At 46.0% G+C, this 26,102-nt stretch overlaps 1 protein-coding gene across 1 annotated transcript in view; it reads right to left on the bottom strand.

Annotated features, from left to right (window-relative positions):
* Positions 1-26,102, bottom strand: part of SLC9A7 (solute carrier family 9 member A7) — a 138,133-nt gene that overhangs the window by 41,031 nt on the left and 71,000 nt on the right. Inside the window, exons 4-12 of the mRNA XM_059158749.1 lie at positions 25,929-26,005; positions 23,015-23,127; positions 13,294-13,399; positions 12,878-13,019; positions 11,059-11,164; positions 9,664-9,752; positions 9,458-9,571; positions 6,487-6,598; positions 2,512-2,665 (exon numbers count right to left, since the gene is read on the bottom strand). Coding sequence (XP_059014732.1) covers positions 2,512-2,665; positions 6,487-6,598; positions 9,458-9,571; positions 9,664-9,752; positions 11,059-11,164; positions 12,878-13,019; positions 13,294-13,399; positions 23,015-23,127; positions 25,929-26,005 — 1,013 coding nt within the window. The remainder of the gene's footprint in view (positions 1-2,511; positions 2,666-6,486; positions 6,599-9,457; positions 9,572-9,663; positions 9,753-11,058; positions 11,165-12,877; positions 13,020-13,293; positions 13,400-23,014; positions 23,128-25,928; positions 26,006-26,102) is intronic.

The raw sequence follows: 26,102 nt of genomic DNA on the forward strand, positions 1-26,102 counted from the left end.
CCAGTCATACACATCATCATTTCCCGATTCCTCTCTGGGCACTCACTAGCTGCTATGTTCTAGGTGCTATCCGTATGTTACATGGATTTTCCATGATGATAAAGTTATTATATTTGTATATACAGCTTATGTGCCTCAGGGAAAGCTACACACACTCTCAGTTCTGGAAAGGACAATCTGAGTGGCCCAATTTGGAAAAGGGTTATCGGAAGAGTAAAATGTCACAAGTCAACTCTCCAATTGGTGGGAAATTATTTGCCTATACATGTGTGTAGTGTGTGGGAGGGCCTATAAACCAGGATGAAAAAATCAACATGATTTAATCAGGCTCTGAACATCCAGGTACCTACTGAGTGACCAGACAAATAGGAACAGAAAGTAATCTCAGAGGTCAGTCTTGAGATTCTTTTTTTTTTTAAAAAAAGATTTAATTTATTTGAGGGGTGCTTGGGTGGCTCAGTGGGTTAAGCCTCTGCCTTCGGTTCAGGTCATGATCTCAGGGTCCTGGGATCAAGACCCACATCGGGCTCTCTGCCCAGCGGGGAGCCTGCTTCCCCCCATCCCCGCCTGCCTCTCTGCCTACTTGTGATCTCTGTCAAATAAATAAATAAAACCTTTTAAAAAAAAGATTTAATTTATTTGAGAGAATGATAGAGTGAGAGAGCAGGGGAGTGGTAGAGAGAGAAGTAGGTTTCCCACTGAGCAGGGAGCCCAATGTGGGGCTCTGTCCCAGGACTCTAGGATCATGACCCAAGCCGAAGGCAGACACCCAACCAACTAAGCCACCCAGGCACCCTTAATCTTGAGATTCTTAAAGATTCTCATCTGTGTGCCGGGTAAACCTCCTTTCTTACCTTTAACACAGAACAAAGATGGTACCATTATATGTGTCAGGTTTAGAGCCAAAAAGCCGTCCATTTTCTTCTTTAGGTTCATATTCCCAGGATGAATTATTTTCCGTAATACAACTCTTGAGATTCATACCAGGAACTCAAAGTTCTGGTCATCCCAAATTCACGACACAGAGGTGCCCAACACTATCCACCTTCTCACAGGCGGTCGGACACAGCAGTTCAGCCTGTGGACTGGGTGCCAAGACTGCCGGGGCCCAAATCCCAGCCCATCCCCCAAAAGCTTTGTGACCTGGGCAAGTTATTTCTCTGGGCCTCAGTTCTGTCAACTTTAAAATGAAGAGCATGGTTGTAGCTTCTCTACCGAATGTTGTGAAGATTGTCTTAATACAGGTGCAGCATCTTGTACAACGCCTGTGTCACACAAGTGTTATCTATTATGGGACCTGCCACTGATCAGCCCTGAGTAGCTTCTGCAGACCCTTGAGGATGTGAGGCTGAGGCTTGCCAGGCCAGAAACGGTGCAGCTGGCAGAGGCCGAGCCCAGGAATCTCTGCCTGCCATCAAGACAAAAGTCCTTGATGGGTTACGGAGGTCTCTCCAACTCCAGTTTTCTCCCAAATTCCAGTCCCGTCCCCCCCGCCAGCTAAGGTAGGCTCTGTGGCAGTTGTCTGGGCATTCTATATTCCAGAGAAGGGAATGTGAATTAAAAGCTGGCAGAGAAAGAAAAACAGAAAAACATCGCCACCTTGTGGCTTTCCAGAGAATTCCTCTTCACACCCACGCGCGCAGAGAGCCTTGTCTCCTGATCACATTCACCCTCTGCACACTCCAAAATGGATGGAGGTGGTGGGGGTGCCTCCCATGAGCAAAGCACACCCACTGAGAGCTGAAGGGACTGCAGAAGGTCTGCTGGCATGCTGAGGCCCAAAGACATGTGAAGGGCTTGCCTTGAACCAGAGCCAGAGCTGGGCTCTGGGACGCCTGACCTCTGTTCCAGTGCCCTCCTTACCCTAATGTGCTGGAGCTTGCCAGCCCCTCTGGGCTTCAAACGCTCTTAAAAAACAAAAAATCAAATTTTGGTCAGGGCTCTCAGTCCTGACTGAGTTGCAAAACCACAGGCAGGGGACATACATGAGGCTGCAACAGAGGATGGTGACACAGGAAATATCACCTCTTTGGTACGCCTCAGCAAGAAACAGATCAAACAGTTTCCTCCTAGAAACAAAACTCGAATTGCCTCTTTCTGTTTCTGGTGGATGAGGTGGCTCTGAAGGCCAGAGGTGTGATTTCACAGGAATGTGCACTGCCTGACTTTGCCGGCAGTGGCATCTGTTCTCCTGCCTGCAGCTTTAAGACTTTGGAATTCTTGCCCTAGTGTCACTGTTCTAGGAAGGTCCAGGTGTTTCTAAGGCCTTGTGTTGTCATACTGACAGAAATTTTCACACCCACCTTCTTTTTTTCTCATGGAAAAGTCAATATTCTGAATTTTTACTCATTGCTTTTTATTTTCAATCCCTCCCCCAAACCCAACCCAACATAACCCTGTTAAGAACCTTCCACACACTAAGCTGTCTCCCCCACCACACACACACACCTGCACCAGGGTGGGCACAAGTGATCCAGTTAGACACAAAACTGACCATGGTTTCAAACTGACCTTATGTTAAGCCACGACAACATGGGCGTCGTGCCTCCACCAATGACCCAAACGGTGAAGAAGACAATGAGGAGCGTGGTCGTGAACATCATCTGGCGGGCATAGGATGCTGTGTCTCGGATGGCCAGTGCAAATGCCATGGCCCCCCTGAGGCCTGCAGGGACCGGAGAAGAAGATTTGGTTACAAGGCCAAATGTGTGTCCTCGAATGCACTGTTGCCACTTGGGGCTAATGGCTGGACCCCACATGCTGTCTCATTTGGAAAGAAGAAACTTAAGGGCATATGGTTTTCTCCTGTTGGACTTTTTTTTTTTCTTCAAAATGTCCATAATGTAAGGAGAACACTGCACTATTTTGTGTGGCCCATTCCAGGACAACAACACGCTCTTATTGCTAAAATAGTTTTGCTAGGAACATGAAGTAAAAAGAAATGTAAATAAAAAATAAAAACATAAGCTCTCTAGGTCTGATCCCATCATAAATGGAAGTAGCAGGCTAGGTATGAATGTGGCAAATGCATATTTGTGGCTTCTGTGCCATGAACCACAGAGCAGGTCAGCATTTCCTTAGCAAAGCCACACAGAGAAGCAACGACATAACTTGATCTACATCAGGGGCTGGCAACTTTTTCTGTAAATGGTCAGATATTAGAGATCTTAGGCTTTATGGGGTAAGGGGGGAAAAAGTAAAGAATACTGTGCAGGTACTGATGTATAAGAGAAAAAAACAGATTCCCACAAAATCTTATCGACAAAAACCAAGAATGGATTCATAATAACTGAGTACAGTTTGTTGTAATATAGGTGCGTTAATGCAAACAGTGGGATTCTCTTCGAGGATGAGATTTCACCTGATTGGATTTCAAAGTCAGTGTCTCCTCTCATGACTCGGACTGTAGATGTCCATCGGTAAAAGCCATTCTGAGCCGTGGCGTGTATGACAACAGACAGCAGCCAGACTGGACCCCAGGACTACAGTTCGCTGACCCTTCACCCACATTAACAGGCATTAAGATTAGGCACCAAATACTTAGAATGAGTACAACACAACCCATAGGGAAGTTGAATCACTATGTTTACATCTGAAACTAACATAAACATTGTGTGTCAACTTGACTAAAAAAACAAAACAAGCAAAAACCCCGCCAAATAGAAATGAACTTAATGCAGTTAAGTTATATTCTTACCTTTAATTTTAAAAGCGTATGTTTTGATCTACATAGCGCAACACTCACAAAGGAATTGAAACAATTGTGAATATTCTTAATATATATTCACAAATATTTGTTCTTCTTTTATGTGAGTTCTCATATTTTTATTTTGCATTAGATTTTACTTATGTTATATTTAATAAAATATTGGGTTTTTTTTTAAGATTTTATTTATTTATTTGACAGACAGAGATCACAAATAGGCAGAGAGAGAGAGGGGGAAGCAGGCTCCCCATGGAGCAGAGAGCTCGATGTGGGGCTCGATCCCAGGACTCTGGGATCATGACCTGAGCTGAAGACAGAGACTTTAACCCATTGAGCCACCCAGGCGCCCCAGTATTGTTTGTTTTTAAAAAAAAGATTAAACGTCCATATTTTAATGTTTGCCATTCTAAGCTCTTTTGTTCCTTTTTCAAAGCACACTCATTTGTTTTAAAGTAAAGAGTGACTCCATGGTCTTCAACAGATACCTGGCATGAGCTCCTCTTCACCAGCGGTGGGAGGGGGGGCACACGACAACTGTGTATGTTGTATGAGAGCAAGAAAAGTTATACGCACTGTATCTGTTTGTGTAGTTTCCTACCTTTCCTGATAATTTTGCAAATTCGCTAATCTGAGAACTTCACAATTTACTGCAGAATGACTCCCCAAAAATGACATGAAAAAACAAAGTTAATGTTTTCTATTAATCTGTGCTAGGGAGACACTTAGGCACATCTAGAACACCGACAGCCACCATTGTCAATAATCAATATTTAAGCCTCTAAAAGGATGCTGTCTCCAAGAACAAAGCATGGGGGTCAGAGAGAGACAACCTGTGCTACAGTCGTCTTGATTTTATCAGGTAAACACTGTATGCTGTACAATAGAGAAGCCTTGGATTTTTCATCACTTTAAAGAGCTGAGTTCCTTTCAATGGTGAGATTGCTCCCAGCAGGAAGTAACTTTTACAGGAGATGGTATCTTTAAATAGCTGTGTACGTCGCAGTCTTTTAGTACAGAAAATAATGCACATACTTTAAATTTATCCAGGTAGAGTTATCTCCAGCTGGCCTCGCTCTTTTCCAGCAGCCCTTTCTTGATATGGAAGGAGGACCTTGGCATGCCTTTCTCAGAAACCTCTAAAGTTGCCCGACTGCTCTCGAGTCAAGCCCAACCTCTTGGGCACAGCAATGGGGCTTCCTTGGGATCCAGACTCCAACAGTGGTTCTCAAAGTGTGGTCCTCAAACCACTAGCAGCAGTAGCAGAAGCAGCCAAGAATACATGAGAAGTGCCCATTCCTGGGGCCCCTCTACCTGCAGAAACACGCTGGCGGTGGGGCCCCTCGAGGGCCTCTAACCAGCCCAACAGGTGGTTCTGATGCCACCTGAGCTCCCAGCAGCCTAGATGCAATTTCCCCCATCCAATCTGACCCTCTTTCTGCATTAGCCCCTGTGTCTTACAGCGAAAGCACACTGCTGCCCTTCCTGGAAAAAGCCTGGCAACGCTCTCCTGATTGTCCAACCTGCTGCCTCACGAGACTCATTTCTGGCAAACCCAGAACGAAGACTGCCCCCTTGGTAAAGATGGCCCCAGGCCCTCCTCTTCCCCATCTTGATTGCAGTGTGTCACGCTCCCTCCAGAGGAAGTTAGCTCTTTGCTCACCTGCCTCCCCCACATCAGACTGGGAGTCTGGCAAGGAAGCAGTCTTTGTCCCCTCCAGAACCCAGAGTGCTGCATTATAAAGAGGATGCACTCACTGCAGCAGGTGGCCTGTTTCAGTGCAGAGGTAAGCAAGCACCAGACAGAGCAACTGCTTCGCGGTGCAGTGCCTGTTGCCCAGAGAGTTCCAGAAGACTCTGACATCCCCCTCCCCCACGAGAACCACCACGTTGCAGTCAAGGGCTGCTACTCACTTTGCCTCTTGCGCAGTTCCTCCCCATCCCCCACAGAAAACAGAGGTAATTTTAAGGATCCCTGTGGCCTCCGGCGGCCCCACCATCTTCTCCCTCTGCTCTACAAAGACCCTCTAACTTGGGTCTCATCCATGATGACTGACGCTCACTGCACGCTTACTGCACCATCAGCTCAGGCCAGCTGCTCTCTCCTTCCTTTACCTCTGCATATTTTACTGTCCTTTGTTCCCTTGGTGGCTTCTGCACACTTCTGAGCTTTATGGGGTGGCAGGGGAGGGTGGTGGATGTGGGAGACAGTGTAGATCAAACAGCACTATCACAGCTGTTAATTTCCAGTGTGGGGCTCATCTTGCTTATGCAAGTGGTTTTTCGGTTTGGTTGGTTTTGTGTTGTTTTATGCTTCAGAGAAAGTTGGAGCTGGGAGGAACCTCAACTAAGTAGCTCAATTTCATTATTTTACAAGACTGGATACCGCAGCTGGGAGGTACTGAGCGACCTGTCCTGTATTCTTTCTCATTAAAGACCTAGAAATTTTAAGTCTGGAGCCCTTCTGGAAGATTAAGGGTTATGAATACCGATCAGAAAATAATCAAGCACTTTAAATACTTGTATACCTATAGGTCCCATGGGTGGTAGAGATAAAAATGAAGATGTGGCTATTTTGGGGGAGAATGTTCACATTTGGTAGTATAGCTTGCAAAACCAGAGTTAACTCTAGCATGTATGTCAGCCTACCCAGCACTGCAGGGATACAAAAGAACCAGGTGTCTGAACTTCTGGCTCTTCGTGGACCTTATTGGTGATATTTTAATCATGCTAGCATTCCTGCCGAATAAAACTCATTTTTCTTGACGTGTACGGTTTTTTACCTGAAAACATCATCATGTGTTGAAAGTTCCAGCCAATCTTGTGCCTTCTGCCCAAGTTGAGGAAGAAGGAGAGCGGGTAGATGTGCGCAGCTCTGCCCAGGAAGATGGCGACCTGACCACCAGGTGGAGGTTAAGGACCCAACAGCTTTCTAGAAAGGCAACTTCCCAGAGCCTCTGGCAGAACAGAGAATGTTAGTGATGCTGTGATCCCTCATGACCAGGAGATAACTGCACAAAGACCAGCATGGTCACATGAGGCAGCCAAGCTGTCCAGCCTCCCCTGAAACAAGTCTCAGCAGCAAGTAGGGATTCAGTTAGACAGCTTTCCCAGCATTCTGGTTCCCATCAGAGTTCATTTCGAACCTTTTAAATGGGCTGTTGTAACTTCTTCTTTTTAAAGATTTTATTTATTTATTTGAGAGAGAGACTATGAGAGCAAGAGCACAAGCAGCGGGGAGGAGGCAGAGGAAGAGGGGGAGGCAGAGGGAGAGAGGGAGGCAGGCTCCCCATTGAGCAGAGAGCCTGATACGGGGCTTGATCCCAGGACCCCAGGATCGTGACCTGAGCCAAAGGCAGACACTTAACCGACTGAACCACCCAGGCATCTCTGTTACAACTTCTTGATTTAATCACACTGATGTGGACCAAGTTTTCCATCTCTCTAAAAATGAGTCCAGAAATAAGCTCAGGCACCATGGCAGGGGTTGTGGGGGGTGCATTGAGAGGAGCGAATCGTGGCTTGGGCTCCATGAGAAGGAAAGTCACAAGAAGAGCAAACGCCTACACTCCAGGTCAAACGGTAAAGAGCAAATGTCCTGGGTAAGAGTGCATATGCTTCAGTCAGAAGTAGAGAGCAGGGGCCCGAAAGGACCAGGAAGATGCTACAAGTGAGACACTTTGTGCGGACACACAAAGGACTCGGGCCACTGAAGGAGCACTCCTAACCCTCCTAAGACTCAACAGGAGGGGGAGATTTTTCTACCTAAGTGGCATAAAAGTCTTCCAGAGGGAAGAGCCATGGAAATGGGGGGAGTGTGGAAGGGGAGCTCTGCTGTGGACAGCGAAGAATTCAGGGAAACAGGTTATCCCTCACTTGCTGAGTTTAGATTAGAGTCTGGCAGAGAGTTGCATGCTGCCCTGGTCGCAGAAGGAAACCGCCGTGGGAGCCTCGAGAACAGGGAGCTTCTGGGCCAGCCGAGCACCAGCTGCCTAAGCTGCAGCTGTTTCAGACACAAGCCAGGGCGGAACTGTCTTCTGCCTCCTCCAGGGTAAAGGACTGACTGTTTTTCTGCTTTTAGCTGCTTTTTTTTTTTTTTTTCCAATCTGTGCCCCTCCCAACCCCTCTGGTTCTGTGTTGTGTTGTTTTGTTTCGAACAGAAAGAAACAGGTAGTGCTTAAAAAGCACATTTTATCCCAGAAGCCATGCAAAGGTCCTCAAGTGGTAAGGGGCCTGCGGGACTCCCAGGGGGCTCCCTCCCACCCCCAGCTCACCCTCCCCGCAAGGCCCTCCTCTGTAAACAAGGGCTCCTCTCACTCTCTCTCCCCAGATGCTGTGCTCCGAATACAGATCTAGAGGACATGTGAGGTCTTTCTGGAGCAAGAATGAGAACGCTGATCCTCCAGGTTTTTAGCTGTCAGTCTTGGCGAGTATGTAAATCCATCCAAAAGAACCCCAGGTGAAGGAGATCACACTCTAACCAGAAGGACCCCTCACAGCAATAGGCCAGCCACAGTCACTATCCAGCTGCTTGGTGAGTATCCCTTGATCCTCAAGCCCAGAAGAGAAAAACACTCCTTTTTTTATTTTTTGATTTTTTAAAGGTTACCCATGAGGTCTCAGAAAAAGCAAGTGTAAAGGCCCAGCAATAGGGGACGCTGGCTCAGTGTTTACAAATCTAGGCTGAGCTGAACTGCTACCATTCCAAGGCCCAGAGGAGTTCACGTCAATGAAAACAATAAGATCGGAGGCCAAGCGAGCAAAACTCTGAGCTGTCCACCCACAGCTGGGCATTCGCATCCCTCCTTTCTTCAGAGAAGTGTCTCCCTTCCAAAAACTGCATTCACCATGGAACTAAGTCAAGGAACCAAGTATTTTTCCATTTTGTCTTTTCTTCCTCTCCTTTTTCTTCTTCTTCTTTTTTTTTTTGGAAAAAAATAAAGGGAGTCTTCTCCACTGTGATCTCTCACAGCCGGTATGCTCCAGGGAAAGCGGATTCATTGCCGGCAGGCCTCTCTGGGCAGCATGAGGAAGGGCTGCCTGTGCAGTTGTAACAGTACTGCAGTTACTGTGCAGTAACAGAAGCTTCAGGTCTTCCAAACTGTAAACCTTCTGGATTGGAATTCATGTAGCAATGAAATAAAAATGATTCTGGGACTGACACAGTGGCCAACTTGCAGATCTGCTAAGAAGGGTGCTTTATGGGGCACCTGGATGGCTCAGTTGGTTGAGCATCTGACTTTTCATTTCAGCTCAGGTCACGGTCTCGGGGTCCTACATCCCACGTGCCATGTCGGGACTCAGCGCAGAGTCTGCTTCCCCCTCTTCCTCCCCCTTTGCCCCTCCCCCTGCATGCAGAGGTACATGCATGCTCTTTTCTCTCTCTAAAATAAATGACTAAATAAAATCTTTATAAATAAATAAATACATAAGTTAAGATAAATAAGAAAATAAATAAAAATAAATAAGAAGGGTGTTCTATAAAACAAGCTACCACCTGCCATGCACCAGGTTAACAGGAAAACTGTGTTACACAGAACATGCAGAGAGGATAGCCTCAGATGAAAGCCGATCTTTCCACTGAATCCATTGAGTTTTATGAACCTTGTAAGCCTTTTTTTTTTCTCATCAGGAAAATACCATCACGAACCAGCGCTGGCTCAGTCACCCACCCCAAACAGAAATTCTTATTATAGCTTCCCCAGCAGTGGTCACTTGTCCACAGACAAAACAGTAGAACCAAAAAAAGGATACAAAAGCTCCAATGATGAACACAGGGCTGAAAACGTGCTTCTGGAAGGTAAACAGTGCCAGGCCCATGTAGGAGAAGATAAAATTCTCTGCCAGGAAGTGTAACACCTCAAAGAGCTGCACGGGATGGGAAAAGGAAGCCGTAAACTCTGTGGGGCGCCTCCCTTGTATGCACAACTGACTCATGAAGACCCAGGGCTTGCTCTCACCTGCTTCGTTCGACTGCGTGACTCCACGGACAGGTTGTTGTAGGTGTAATGAGCCTGCGTGATTCCGCAGAAAAGGACAGCCACAACGCCTGGTGAGAGATTAAAAAAAAAAAAAAAAAAGAAAGAAAGAAAGAAAGAAAGAAAAAAGAATCAATGGGGAAAAAATGAAGCAGGAAAAAAATCCCCACTGAAACAAAAACTTCACGTGGGCAAGCCCAATATATCCAGCTTCCTGAACAGTTTGGAAAGTTTCCTATTACCAAAAGTTTGGAACAGTCTGGAAAGTTTTCCTATGGCCTGCCCCCACCACTCATACCAACCTTCCCTTCTTCTGACTGTCTTCCTTCAAAGCCAAGGTGCCTGAATTCCCTCCTTGCTCCAGTTTTAAAGGCATTCTCTCCCCTCTAAACTCCCACTGAATTTGGCATTTAGCATTCACTCTTTCAAAGAGGCTGTGGGGCACCTCATATCCATGGGACCCATCATATCCTTTTGCCATGCTCTCCTCTGTTCTTAGAAGCAATGAATTTAATTGCGAGCAAATGCTTTCTGTTTGTGCATGGTCTAAGGTTTCAGACAAAATGGATCCGGAGTACTGTGCCATTTTTTCCCAAGGCTTGGTTACCTTGATTTAGGATTAATGGTAACCATTTTGTTTTGCAAGACAACTGATGCACCTGGACCGTGCCTTGACCTTTACAGATAATTGCCAAAGTTTAAAGAAGTGGGGTATATTATAAGGCTACCTATAAAGACATGTTGCATTATTTTGAAAAGAGAACTAAAAGGGCTTCCCAACTACCTGGATTATGTATAGCAATTGCACTTGAGTTTTCTAGTGGAAAAATTCAGTGATTTTTTTTTTTTTGATGAGAGAATGGGAAGAACTACAACCACAAGGTTACTTGTACTAATACATGAAACTGGCATCATAAACACATAGCATTGAAAAATAATGATTAAACAAACTAGAGCCAAAACAAGGATGAACTGTGTTCACATTCATCAGAGTAGATACAAAGTTACTCTTACAAGGATACAGATTTTGTATGTTGCTTTTTACTGTTCCTGAAAGAAGCAGCAATCTAAGGGATGATAACTGTTAAGAGGTTAATATGTTCATTAACCTCTGCAGCTAAACATCTGCTTGCAACTGGAACCAGTACTCAGAAACAGCTGAGCTTGAAGCAATAAACTTCATCCTTTAAAAATGTGTAGCTCTGGGAAACAAAACTATTCCTCAGGCAGAACACCAGCCTCCTTCAGCAACCCTCCATGCAGACGCTATGGGAGAGCTGAATGAACGCCACCGGACAGTTCCGCGAGGTCCCCTCCAGTTTGCACAGCTCTGGCTGCCAGGAGGGGAAGGGTAGCCCACAGGTAGTGAAAACCCACCTGTGAAGCCACAGGCTTCCGCCAAAAGGAAGGTGCTCCAGGACATCAAGAAGAAGAGTGCCGTCTCCAGGAGGGGGAAGCAGTGCAGCTTGGTAAACTTGGTCACGTGGGCCTCTGTCAAGGAATTTGGCTCCGGGAACAAGTTATGGGGGCCACCAAGAACCACACTCAGCCCAGAACCCCCTTCCTTAAGGGCTATCCTTTCCCTACAACTCTTCTTTTGGGGGCCCCAAGGCTGCTGCTCGGTTTTTAAAGCAAGAAAAAGTAAGTTTTGTGGTAGAAAAGAGGTTATCAAGGGCTGGGAGAGAGGAGAGAGGAGGGTATTGTTTCTTTCTGCGATGATGAGAAAGATCTGGAAACAGTGGGGACAGTGGCATGAACAATGTGGATGTACTTAATGCCACTGAATTATACACCTAAAATGCTTCAAATGGCCAACTGTGTTATACGTATTTTACCACAATTTAAAAAGCTAGTAATGTAACATACCCAAAGCCATTTAACTGTACACTTCAAAAGGGTGAACTGTATAGTATGCAAATTTTACCTCAATAAAGCGGTCTTTAAAAAATGGAGCCTTCTAAAGCAACGGTAAATAGGTTTTCTGTGTTCCTTACAATGCCCAGGCCTCTGAGGGGCTCGGTCGGCCTGAGGGGTGACTGGCAGGGAGTTCTAACAGTACTGGGGGTACCTCAGGCAGGGCCTGGGGAGGGAGATGAGGACAGTGAGACTCTGACCTCTGTGGGCCGCTATGACCTGAGGCCAACAGCAGGTGCCTCACGAATACGTGAGAAATGAAGAAATAAAACGCACAACTCCTGGTACTAGTGTCACTTTCGGGACAGAGAGTCCCCTCGTAACACTGCCCTTCCAGTGCGCTAGCATGGAAGCCTTTCCTGAGTGCTCTCACCGAGCAGCCTGAGTCCCCAGGGCATCATGGGGGTCTCGGGGAAGGAAGTGATGGATCTGGGCCATCCAGTAGGGTAGCCACTAGCCATGAGGGGCTCCTGAACACCGGAAGTAGGGCTAGTCTGAGTTGGGAGATGCTGCAATAGCAAAATGCGTGCCACGTTGCAGAGGTTTATTATAGAAATTGCACGTATGAAATCTCAGTGATAATCTGGATTTTGACTGCAGGCTGAGATGACGTGGCTGGCAGCTGTGGCTCCTGTGGCTTCGTACTGGACAGTGGGGATCTAAATGCCACCGAAAGAACATTTGACAAAGTACTCTGCACACCTGTCGAGGGGTGGTCTGCTCAGCCCGTGCTTTGCTTTACTGTTGCTTGGCTGGTTTTTGAAGTGAATAGGACACAATCCTTCACTTAAGGGAGGCCACCTTGCAGTAACAGCCACTGACGGCCCCAGGCAGTTACCGCCACAGTAGCCCATGTGACCCACAACAGCTGAAGGCAGGCTCCAGGCTCCAGTACTTTCCGGCCTGCTCCCTCCCGGCCTCCTGGCTCTCTCCCTGACTCCAAAACCAATGTCCTCCCCAAACTCCTATCTCCAGCTGCTCTGCCGGAGGGAGAGAATGCAGAGGTGGGGATGGAGCTAAGGCTAGAGTCACACTCCCAGACATCTTCTCAGAGGCCTAGCTAGCTACATACTCGACTGTCACATTTCACCAAAGGGACACATTTCAGGAGCCCCCACCCCTACCCCCTGACCCCAGTGGAAGCATCGATTAAAGATTCATTTCTGGAAGAAAAAAAAAAAAAAAGAAACCATTTCTGAGAGGAAGAACTGAGACCTTGCTCTTGCGAGTATACTAGCACGCAATCCTGCCCAGGCAGGGGCAGAAAGCACAGAAAGGATATTAGAGCAGTCACAACGCCCGTCACGGCTCCCATGGTGAAAGAGCCACTAAAGATGCCTAGAAAAATGCCCACTGATTTAAAAAAGGCAGCAGCATCAAAGGCGTGCGTGTTCAGCCCCGCTGGCTGGTAGGCAACAATAGACCTGGGGTTTAAAAAGAAGAGGGAGTTAAAACGGAGCACGCTCACTTTATACAATGGTATCCACACTTGGCCCAGCACTCCCCCCACAGCCCTCGCGTCATGCTGCCATCAGCATTTGGATCACTGCCAAGTGGACAAAGCAGCGTAACTTTATCAGTGGAGAAAAACACCTGGTTCAATCTTTAACACTTTTAAGATAAGCGTCTGAATTGAGCCCAGAGCCTTCCGGAAGCCGGAGGCTTTCTTCCCCGGGGCAGAGTAATATTGTTACTTACGAGGACAGGACAATGGCAACAGCATCATTCAGGACGCTTTCCCCGAACAGAAGTGCATAAAGGTCCACGTCTGCGTGCAATTCATTAAATATTGCCAGTACAGTCACTAAAAATGGGCAGGAAGCATATCAGTGAGTTGCAGCTTAAGCCACGTATAAACGTATAGAGCCAATTCCTACCTTTGGTAGAACAGGGCAGTTTGGGAGACAAATGAAACAAAATGAAAATGACAGTTGTCCTGATCTGAGTGAGGTCTGATAGGAGGCTCCATTCTAAGAACACCACCTCGTCACCCTGTGCTCTCCAGTGCAATCCCATCACACTCAGAAATGACCTCTGTTACAGAACTTTAAGGAATAATCACAGTGAATGTGTTTGGCTCCACTGGTAGAGTGAAATCTCTCTAAAGGCAGAAACCCTTTTCCCACTGACCACTGCATTCACAGAACCCAAAATTTAAATATTTTTAAAAAAATATTTATGCATTTAAAACTAGGAATAGACCCCATCATATGTTAATGTACTTATTTTTAAAAAGATTTTATGTATTTATCTGAGAGAAAGAGAGAGCGCGCCAGTGAGCATGAGTGGGGGGAGGGACAGAGAGAGAAGCAGGATCCCCGCTGAGCAGGGACCCGACTTGAGGCTCGATTCCAGGACCCTGGGATCATGACCTGAGCCGAAGGCAGATGCTTAACCAACTCAGCCACCCAGGCACCCCTTAACGTACATATTTTTGATGAAAAATAATTATATTTTCCAAAACAAAAAAAAAAAAATCAGTGAGAAGAGAGCTATTTGTTTGATAGTTTTTCAGATCTCTTCAGTATTTAGACTAGTGGAAGACTGATGGTTCTCTTATCTCTTTCCGCACTTGACCACCAGATAGTCAACAGCGCATGTTATGCAGCCTCTGGAAAACCCTACTCCACTAGACACATGTGAAAAAATGAAAGTAAAAAGACAAATAATGAGGGCGCCTGGGTGCTTCAGTCAGTTGAGCGTCTGACACTTGATTCTGGCTCAGGTCCTGATCTCACAGGATGGTGAGACTAAGCCCCAGAGCGCTGCGCTCAGCAGGAGTTCGCTTGGATATTGTCCCCCTCTGCCCCTTCCCCCACTCGCTCTCTCCCTCACCATCTCTCTCACCCTCTTAAAAGTAAATAAATAAATCTTTTTAAAAAAGACAAACAATGTGTTAGTATTATTAATGTAATGATTTACATCAGTCTGGACCCCCTGTCCCCGTGAAGGCATTTTAGAGTCCCTCAACCGCAGCATGACGGTCATTTGGGGCCAGTGGATTCTTGATTGTGGGTGGGTGGCTGCCCTGTGCCCTGTAGGATGTGCAGAAGTACTCTTGGCCTCTACCCACTAGATACCAGTAGCGTCACATGCTCCCGGCTGACTGGGACAGCCAGATGTGTCTCCAGACGTTGCCAATGTATCCTGAGGGGCACAAACCACCCTCTTGGTGAAGTACCACTGTTCCAGATAAACAACTGTTTCAGCAGGCAGGCAGGCAGGCTCCTCTCCACACTCACGCCCAACCACCTTCTGCTTCATTCGTTTCTACCATAAGGACTTTAAAAACTAAAAGCTCGCCTCCCCAGCTTCTCCTGCAGTGATTATCACTTCTTCTTGCCTGGAGGACAGTGGACAGATGGATGTAACACAGTCATCTCGCCTCCAGTGGGCAACAAATGTGCATCTGAAACACAAGGGCAGTGCCCTGGAGAGACGGGATGCCCAGACACCTGACTGCCGCGGGAGCTGAGCCACCAGCTGAGGGACGTAAGCTAAAAGAGACAACTCTCTATTTAAGCTCCTATGAACCAGCTTGTTCCATTATTTGCAACCAAAGGCATTACTAACACACACAATTAGAAAACAAAACCAAACGAATATTTTACCTTTGTGAGTTATTACAAGCTAACCCCTCTTTTAGCCATCACCCAGTGCAGGCAATGGAGTTTTGCCAGCAGAAGTCCACCTCTATGCTGCATCCTAATTTCAAGCCCCTTCTCTTACTTAAACATAACCACCAACCTCGTTTTATAGCAATAATTTTCCTGCATTTCCTTACAGTTTGATCACCCAAGGTTATTCCCCGACACTACTGCTTGGGTTTTGTCCATTTTTAAATTGAGTTTTTGAAATTTTTTTTTTTACATCTTGTTTATTGCTTGGGCTCCTCATCTGCTCCTTTCTGTCAACTCTATCCACGATGCCTATCGTTTGTTTACTCCTCTCAGTTCTGAATTTTCCAATCCTGATGTTCACAGTGCTTTCATAACTTCTATCATTTTCCAAGTTTCCTTTTTTTAAAAAAAAAAAAAAGATTTTATTTATTTGAGAGAGAGAGAATGAGAGAGCACAAGCAAGTTACCAGGGAAGGGGAGAGCAGAGGGAGAGGGACAAGCAGACCCAGTGCTGAATGCGGAGCCGATGCGGGGCTCGATCCCATGATTCTGAAATCACAACCGAAGCAGAAAGCAAGAGTCCGAAGTTCAACCAACTGAGCCACCCAGGTACCCCCTGAATTTCCTTTAGCTTCTATCGGAATATTAGTAATATTCTGCTTTGGTACCCTACTTTGCTGATATTACTTATCTGCAACTTTATTATTTCAGAGGGGCTATCCTCATTTTTTCTTACAGTATGGTTGCATGAAGTAGGATCTCAATCCACTTCGAGCTGCTCATTTTAAGGGAGGTGGGAAGGGGAAGACCCAGACTAGTTTTCCTCGTTTCATGGCTCTAGGGCTCCCTCTGCTGGTTTTACATTGAAATACTGAAAATGTGGCCTCCAAGCGTAGCCACCCTTAATACTCACGAAATACTTCCTCTGGTCTCTTTTCTCCATGGGTGTCTGAGCTTTCTTTCTCCTTTGATGCCCTGTCACGCAGGGTCTGTGGTCCTTAGCAGTTCCTTTTCAGGGAGTGTCTCTGTCCTTCCAGACAGATTTTCACTGGGTATTTTTCGAGAGCCCTGAGGGCTCGGGTCACCTCAGCAGCCTCACACCTCCTCCAGTGTCCTCACTGTCACCCACAGATTGGAGCCTGTGTAGTGCATCCCAGCTTTCACTGTTGCTATCCAATACCTACCAAGTTCTTTACTCTGAGTGGGGACCCTTCCTTTTGAGCGTGAATACTTGGGGGAAAGTTCCCCGTTTCCACCTGCACAGCTGCAGTTCCGACCCGTCTCGCCGCTGCTGGTGGTCTGACCCCAGCAGATAATATCTGGGGACCCATACGTACTCTGTCAACCAGCTGTATCCCTGTGTTTTACTTTTGCTGTCCTGCTTCCTCCTTTTCTATTAGGGCTTAAGGAAGATTCTAAAACTACACTGTTCCCATCATTCTCTCCTTTTCAAAAAGTTTCATTCATTTATTGTGAGGAAGCAAAGAACAGCTTGGATAGGAAAGATGTGGACTCTGTCATGAGGCTGCTCCGGTAATTATACATCCACATGCTCAAATCACTATGGGGGGCATCGCCAGAAGGCATACTTCCTGGAGGACATGTTATCTTCATAACACAAGACACAAGGTCAGTCTCTTTTATCCATCCTTAAATACAGTTTATCAAGTAACACAAAAGGAAAAATCTTTGGGGATTTGGCTAAAAAATTCTTATTTTCTGGAGTATCTATTATATGAACAGTATCTGTGGGTCCTTCCAGAAAACCTGTGGGGGTGAATTTTATCTGTCAACTTGACTAGGCCATGAGGCCTCAGATATTTGATTAAACATGATTCTGGGTTTGTCTGTGAGGTTTTGGATGAGATTAACATTTGAGTCAGAAGACTCAGTAAAGCAGATTGCCCACCCCGTTGTTGGTCGGACTCATCCAGTTGGCTGAAGGCTGAGTGAGGAAAACTTTGCTCTTGCTTCCCGTCTTTCAGCTGGGACAACGGTCTCCTCCTGTCTTTGGACCAGACTGGAAGGACAGCATTGGCTTTCCCAGTTTTTAGGCCTTCAGACAGCAGATCTGGGGACTTCTCAGCCTCCACAGTCATATGGCCACTTCTTCATATTCACTTGATCTCTTTTCTTACTTTTTTGCTCTCTCTCTCTCCACACACGTATGTGTGTACACACACACACACACACACACACACACACACACACACCCTATTAATTCTGTTTCTCTGAAGAACCAGACTAATATAAAACCTTTATTCTACTAGTTTAGCATTATGTGACATAAGAATTATCTTGTTTGGGGGCACCTGGGTGGCCTAATTGGTTAAGTATCTGACTTTGGCTCAGGTCATGATCTTGAGGGGTCCTAGGATTGAGCCCTTCACTGGGCTCCCAGCTCAGCGGGGAGTCTTCTTGGCTCTCTCCTTCTCCCTCTGCCCCTCCCCTGCTCATGCTTGCTCTTTCAAATAAATACAATCTTAAAAAAAGAATTATAATGTTTTAACCCAGTATTGATGAAAAATTGACAATGCTAATAACAACAATTATTACTAAGGACTAATCAAAAAGCAGGCACTATGACAAACGTTTTATAACCTCTTTTAGTCCTCACCCCTAGGTGGGTAGTACTATCATTTCCCCTAATTCAGAGAAGAGAAAACAGGCCCTGTCTGATGGGCTGCTTTCTGCTGTAGAAACTTTCAAAATCTCAGTGGTTGAACCCAAGCGAAGTTTTAGCCATTGCTCATATGACATGTCCACCCGAACTTGGTACTGGAGCCTCTGGTCACACCAGTCACTTGGGGACTCAAGTCTGGTGGAGGCTAATCTCAATGAACAGAACACAGGGCTGGCAACCCAGGAGACCTGGGACCCAGGACTTTATCAGTCAGAGTCCTGGCAGGAGAGAAATAAGACCCTTAAACTGAGCAATTTGAGAAGTATTTAACAAAGGGAGTGTTTATGGAAATGTGGGCAGAGTATGGGAAAAACCACAAGAGAGAGATAGTATGTATTGCTGAAAACAGGGACTATCCTATACTATGCCTGGGCCCAGAGGGTCCAGAGAAGGCATGACTGCCTGAGCCAGGAGCCGTGCAGAGAGGGTCCCCTGATAGGATCAGTGTCCCCTGATCAAGGAACACAACCAGCCCACAGGACCCTGCATCTCTACCCTCCTTCTAGTTGCCAATGGGAAACCAGACAGCAAAGGAAACTTTGGAATCTTCCATACAAATCAGCCTCCTGGAGCCCAAAAGAGGGTGGAGAAGGGTGGTGAGTTAATCTGGAGGGGAAAACAGAAGCCATTCCACATAGCCACCAACAGGCTATGAGAACTTAGCTCACAGCCAAGTCCAAAGATTTAGTGAAGCAGGGGGGGTTTGAGCGCCATGATATTCAAGAGCCCTTTTGACTTTAAACACCATTTTCCTGCAATTCTACAGTTAGCAGTAGTAAAACAAAACAAAGATGTACAGCTAGCTCACTTAACTTGTGACAAGAAAGGCTTGCTTACAGCTTACAGAGTTAATACTCATAGCAATGAACAATTACACGGTCCCGGTCTTAATTTGGCTCCTCTGATTTTCAATTTCTCATTCTCCCTGCCCATCCCTTCATAGAACAATGCAGGGACCCCCGTGTGCCCCTCCTGAGCCAGGCTGTGCCTGAGCAAGAGAAGCAGTGTATGTGGGGACAACTGGAAGATGATGGAGGGGGTGACAGACTGGGTGAGTGGCTTCTCAAGGTAGAGAGTAAAGGGGCTGCTCCCCCCACAGAGGGACCCTTGAAATCAGACAGAGCTGTCACCAGGGCTGTTTCTAGCCAGACAGGGACTAAGAAATGCCAGGTAATTGCCTGAAGATCTCTGATAAAGGCATTTTCTGGAAAGTAGTGAGAAAAAATAAGAGGGCAGATGTAGGACGAAGGAAAATTCAAGAACCTGAATCTGCTCATTCAACGCATGAAGTTGTCCCCGAGCACTTCATCTGTGTACTGAAGAGCACTTAGCACCTGCCAACACTCAGTAACGAGCGGCGAGTATCGTTACGTACAAACCAGGCTTGACTCAAGAGCTGTGGGAGCAAGCAGCTGAATAAGTAAAGGCAGAGAGTGTAGGCAGGTGGCATACTGGAACAAAGTCACAAAGGATATGCAAGAGACTAAGCAGCCCTGGTGACACAACTAGAGAATTACTCTCTGACAAGCCCATGAGCAGGCCTGGTCAAGTCGGGGGGCGTAAGAGTGATAGAATCAAAATGAGAGGAACCACTTCCTCGTGATGCACGGCAAGGAGGAGCGAGTCATTTTCTCTGGTGACTGTTGGAGATGTGCTCTGGGTGGGAAATGTACATTTTCCTCTGCTGAGCTGTAGGTCTGTCTAAAGTAACAGTCCATGTGGCGCCCCAACACATAACCACACAAGAAAGGTGGCTGCGGGTCACAGAGCTGCCTACACAACCGCACACATATGGTGTCCCCTTCCACAAGAAGACCGGAAGACTGGTGTCTTGAGCCCAGTGTGATGTACTCAGGGACAAGGACTCCGATTTCTTCATTATCAGTCAAGACCACTACGTATACTGATACCAGAATTTTGGTTTGATGTAGCAGACACAAGGAGTCAATCTGGTCTTTTGGCCCCTTCTAACTCTACACTCAAGTTTTTATTTCTTTTATGGCCCAAGTTTTCAAACGATAGATTTTTAGGAAGTTGGTAAAAGGCTTTTAATTTACAAAAACAGTCCACATTTCAGAAAATTTTCCATTAAAAAGCAGTTAAAGTTAATGTTCTGGTGTTTAATAAGCTTAAACTTTCAACCTTCTAAAACTTTCATTTACATAAAACCCTTACTGTGCCAATCTTCACAGGCCAAATAACAACGCTGCGTCATGGTGATGCCTTCCATTAATTTCTACCACAGCATGGACGCATTAAAGGGAAGGAAACAATTAGGAAGATAATCTGAAAAAAAAAAATAAGCCTTTCTATCCAATTAAATGAAGCAATACTAATAGGTCAGAAAACAACATCAGTGAACTTTATATGACAGTAACTTCCCTTTGCTTAATGGTGGTACTAGTGTAAGAAGTTAGCGATAAAGTCATAGACAAGGGGGCACCTGGGTGGCTCAGTTGGTTAAGCATCTGACTCTTGGTTTCAGCTCAGGTTGTGATCTCAGGGTGGCGAGATTGAGCCCCACACTGGGCTCCTTGCTCTGCAGGAAGTCTGCCTGAGATTCTCTTCCTCTCCCTTTGCCCCTCTACCCCTGTTCTCTCAAATAAATTTTTTTTTTAAAGCTTTTTTTTTTAAGTTACAGATGAGTATAGTTTTCAGAGAGACTAAACACCTGTCTTAAAAATCTCTGCCTAAGCCAGATGTGGATAGAGACCGACGTGATTAGCAGATGCTATGGTAAATGGTTTACATGTGTTCGTTCATTTAATGTTCATGATAGCCCTGGGAAATAGGTATCATTAATCCTACTTCTTGAATGAGGAAACTGACACGGAGGAGAGAAGGTGTGCACAGGCCCATCTGGTCAGTGGATGGAGGGTCTCGGACTCAAACTTCCACCTGTGACTCCACCTCCCGGCACTCTTTTTTTAAAAAAATATTTTATTTATTTATTTGACAGAGAGATCACAAGTAGGCAGAGAGGCAGGCAGAGAGAGAGGAAGAGAAGCAGGCTCCCTGCTGAGCAGAGAGCCCGATGTGGAGCTTGATCCTAGGACCCTGGGATCATGACCTGAGCCGAAGGCAGAGGCTTTAACCCACTGAGCCACCCAGGTGCCCCCGGCACTCTTTTTCCAAACCCAGGGTGCTTCAACCAGCCAAGTCTTTGATACCAGTTTACTTAGTGTTTGGAATAAAGTATGGCAGTAAGAGAGGTCAATGGTTTTTGGAACAGTGGCAGTTTTCAGAGCCACACAACTGTCAGCCCCAGCATGTGTAGCTATCTAAATTCAAATTACTTAACACAAAATAAAATTTAAAAGTCAGTTCTTCAGTTGCACTACCCCTCATTTCGAGGGTTCAGTGGCCGTATGTGGCTACTGGCTGCCATACCAGACTGGGCACAGAACACAGACCATGTCTATCATTGCACTGATCTGGAGGACTCCCCACGAGGCATGGTGCAGTTGTGTGGTGGGGAGATTCTTAGTATTTTTAAAACCATTACTATCCAGAATGTTAGAGGGCACCCCGATGGTGAGAAGGTCTTTGCACCACCATTACCGGGACAGCACCATCTTTTTCTCTGTACGTTCTTTGCCTACAATGTCCTCTCAGTGGTTGACATCAGAGGAAGGACTAGCTAGAACTGCTTTATGTGAACTGATTTAATTGTAGGTTCCAACTTGGAGAAGGGAGGTTTTTTTTGTTTGTTTGTTCTGGAGCTGCAGAGCGGGGCAGGCATATAATGATTCCACTTTGAAGAAATAGTTTGACTGACACTTGGAAAGTACAAGGTCAGAGAGTTATGAATCGGAACCAGGCCACGGTGTGCTGTTATGCAGGAACACTGAGCAAAAAAAGAGTTTACAAAGGACAGTACAGTCACTGCAGGTATTGGTGTGCACGCCCATTAAGAAAAGGTCTTATTTAGGGGCGCCTGGGTGGCTCAGTGGATTAAGCCTCTGCCTTTGGCTCAGGTCATGATCTCAGGGTCCTGGGATCGAGCCCCACATCGGGCTCTCTGCTCAGCGGGGAGCTTGCTTCCTCTCCTCTCTGCCAGCCTCTCTGTCTACTTGTGATCTCTGTCTGTCAAATAAATAAATAAAATTTAAAAAAAAAGAAAAGGTCTTATTTAAATGAAAATGATATGAAATGATATGATTTCCTCGATGAAGACGAAAGCACAATACTGAGGAAGAAGATAGTCAAAGTGTAAAAATTATGGCCATATTAGACATTCAAAAATGAAAGACAAAAGGGAGATACAGGCAGAAGTAACCCAAGTGTCCACCGTGGACAGATGCGTAAACAGAATGTGGTGCAGATGCGCAGTGGAATATTATTGGGTCTGGAAAAGGAAGGAAGCCCCAACACGTGCTACTGCACAGATGAACTGTGAAGACATTACATGGATTCATACATGCCAGACACACACACAGACAAGTGTTGTACGGTTCCACCTTCTATAAAGTAGCTACCATAGTCACACTCACAGAGACAGGGAGAAGAATGGTGCTTGCTGGGGACTGGAGGAAGGTGGAAATGGGGGAGTTACTGTCTAATGCATACCGAGTTCCAGTTTTGCAAAATGAAAAGGTTCTGGAGGTTGAATGCACAACAGTGTGAACAGACACTGCTGAACTGTACACACTTAAGAATGATGAAGATGGTAAAATTCGTTATGTATTTTTTAGCACAACACAAAAATAATAAAGGGGCACCTGGGTGGCTCAATGGGTTAAGCCTCTGCCTTTGGCTCAAGTCATGATCTCAGGGTCCTGGGATCGAGCCTCACATCTAGCTTGCCGCTCAGCGGGGAGTCTGCTTCTCCCTTTCTGACTCTCCCCCCCACCCCGCCCATGCACATGTGCACACACACATGTGGTCTCTCCTTCTCTCAAATAAGTAAAATCTTAATAATAATAGTAAAAACAAAAGGGAAACACATACCCTTCATAAAGCCATCTAACTGTTAGACCACTTCCTGATCTCCTCCCCCGCCATTCCATGCTGACTGTACAGTCTCCCTACTGTGACCAAAATTACTGGTTGCTCTGAATGGTTTAAGATTGAAATAATGGAATGTCACAATGACAAAGCCAAAAATGCCGAATACCTGGGTCGGTGGCAGAGATAATGGCTCCGAAGAAGAGACAGTCTGTGTAGTAGAATTTGTCCGAGAGCTGCCCCACGAGCTTCATGAGCTTCACCACACCGTACATGAGATTTCTGTAAGGAGCGGAGGGAGAGTGTGTGACAAGAGAAAACGAAAACCCTCCTTATGGAGCACAGTGGCTCACATGCGAGCAGAGCAGCCCCCAGTACTGCACTTTACGGGTGATCAGTGAAAACCCTGGGCAGCTGCTGTCCTTGGACACTTACCAGGAACGCATGCAAATAAGACTTTGGCACCAAGTAATGGTGCGTCGTTAACGACCTCTTGCTGAAACATGTGAACACCACTCCATTTCTTAAAGCCATGGTTACTTCCAACTATCAAGTAGGGCCCTCGATTAGCAACAACCTTAAGGCCTCTGAAGCCACCGGGTAATCGAGGGGAAGGGAAGGGAAAGCGCGCTTCACGGTGTGTACTCAACGGCTTGAACAAAACTGACGGGATTGTAAGGCAGTGTGTTTAAAGCTGTGCAAAGGAGTGAGAGCTGGAGGAGTTAGAGAGAAAAACAAACATGGGCAGGCTGTGAAGGTCCAAGCGACCAAACTTCTTTGCCAAGAATTATTGAAAAAAAAAAAAAAAAAAGAAAGAAAACAAAGGAAAAAGGAACTAAACGCTGTAAATGTCCTAGTAAAATCTCAGTGCACCCGTCGGTGTATCCAGCCTTGCCTTCTCTGCAGGGGTTGGGGCAGGCCAGCGGTGGCCCTTCTCGTGCCATGCAGGATGTGACATGGTCCAAGATAGACTCCTGAGTTAAATATTTCCACTTGGCCGGAGCACATTTCCTACAGGAGAGCTTACAAAATGGGAGGAGTGATGAGTGTTAAAAGGCCTGGTGCATGTCAGTAAGGGTGTGGGGGGAGGGCAGCTGCAGGGGTTAGAGGAGTAAAAATAACCCCAGAATGGATTCACTGTACCCTACAGCTAACACTCTAATAATACTATTCTTGCCAGTCAGGACCACTCTGTGGCTCACCTTTGTATCCTGGGCACCGAGAGCAACAGACTGACTAAGCTGGGAGCTCAGGAACTATTTCCAGAATGGAATCCTTTGGACAGTACATAGGTATAACTCAATGCTTCCATACTGGGGGCCGGGCACTGTTCCAGACACTTAAACAGTTCAACTTTGATTCCCAGTAACTCTGTGGGACAGATGTGATTTGCCTTTTATTGCTCGTCGAAGGCTTCTTTCCCCTTCCTTTCAGACTTTCCCTGAAACTACACTTGCCTGTCCATTTCCTTTGACCACAAACAGACTTGGGTGCCGGGCTGCTCTCTGGCAATCTTTCCCCATCTTGCCAGTAATACCAGTTAGCTAATCTGTCATTCTTAAAGGACGAAGTCCAAGCCTCTCCTATTTTGATGACACAAAATGCCCTTGGCCTTTTATCTCCTCCAGCTTTCCAGCTCATTTTTTAAAAAGTAAATAAGGTCCATACTTTATTCCAATTTCCTTGAGCTTTTACCTAATGTCCCGTTTCTATTCCAGGATCCCATCCAGGATCCCACATGACACTTAGTCATCGTGTCTCTGTAGTCTCCTCTTGGCTGGGATGGTCTCTCTGACTTTGCGTGGTTTTGATGACCTTGGCAGTTTTGAGGAATACTGGTAGCGTATTTTGTAGAATGTGTCCCCACTTGGACTCGGCTGATCTTTCCTTCTCACGATTACACCAAGGTGACGTGTTTTGGGGATGGAAAGTGCCACTCTCATCACAAACACCGAGGGTGCAGCATCCCAGCATGATTTGCCACTATGGCTGCTGACCTTGATAATCTAGCCAACATGGTGTTTGTCAGGCTCTCCCCACCAGCAAGCTACACTCTCTTCCTCCTTTTCCCCTGCTGTCCTTGGTGGGACAAAGTCACTAAGCACAGCCTGCAACCAAAGCAGGAGGGGACGTAAGCTCCCTCTCTGGCAGGGCCGGGGGTCAACATAAATTATTTGGAATTCTTCTGTGCAGGAGATGGGTCACTTCTCTGCCATGTATTTATTCATCCAATCAGTTATTAACATCGGTCAAGACTCAAATGTTTACTTTATAGTCTGGGTCCAGTACAATGTTATTTATTTTGTCGTTCTTTGGCCACTGGCCTTAGGGGAGCTTTCAGGTTGGCTCTGCGCCTCTTTGACACGCCCCATGTCCTTTTGTTTGTTTGTTTTCTGGGCGCTTCCTTATTTCTTGGCCTGACGATATGCTCCATTCTTATCTTGTATATTTGCTGCCCCAGCCCTAAAATCAGCCATTTCTGCAAGGGGCCCCTGGTTCTTTTTACTGTAGGATGTTATCAGGAAACAAGATCTGGGGACTAGGTGTAAATTTTATTTCATTTTAATTAGCTTAATCTTAATTTGAATAGCTACACAGGGCTAACAGCTACCACACTGCATGACGTGGCTCTAGATCTTAACCACCATCATCCTAAACATCGAAATCCTGGACTCTGCTGGTTGTCAGGGGTTGGGGATGGGGGAAATGGGGAGATGTTGGCCAAAAGATACAAACTTCCAGTTAGAAGAGTAACAAGTTTGGGGACCTAAGGTACATCATGAGGACTGTCGGTAATAATTCTGTGTCATATACTTGAATTTTGCTAAGAGAGTAGGTCTCATCACAAGAAAGAAATGGTAACTATGTGACAGGATGAAGGTGGTAGCGAATATTATGGTGGTAATGATTTTGCAATTTATAAATATATCAATTCAACACACTGTCCACTTGAAACTCACAGCAATGTGATTGGTCAGCTGCATCTCAGTATAGCTGGGGAAAACACGGGGCTCTCGGACCCATGTGGATCTCATCTCTTTGGTAAGTGTGTTAATTTTATTACTGACAAAGAGTTAACTTACCCGATAATGAAGCAGGAAACGGCAGTCCCCAAGAAAGCATAAGCCAGAATAGAACCAAGATTTCTGAAAAAGTGTCTCTGAATAAAACAAGAGGCAGGAATCACATTGTGAGTTTTGATACTGAGCATAAGAAACACAACAAAAGTCTCTTAAAAGTGAAATTTTACTTATGGC

This window comes from Mustela lutreola, chromosome X, assembly GCF_030435805.1.
Source record: "Mustela lutreola isolate mMusLut2 chromosome X, mMusLut2.pri, whole genome shotgun sequence".
Classification (NCBI taxonomy): Eukaryota; Metazoa; Chordata; class Mammalia; order Carnivora; family Mustelidae; genus Mustela; species Mustela lutreola.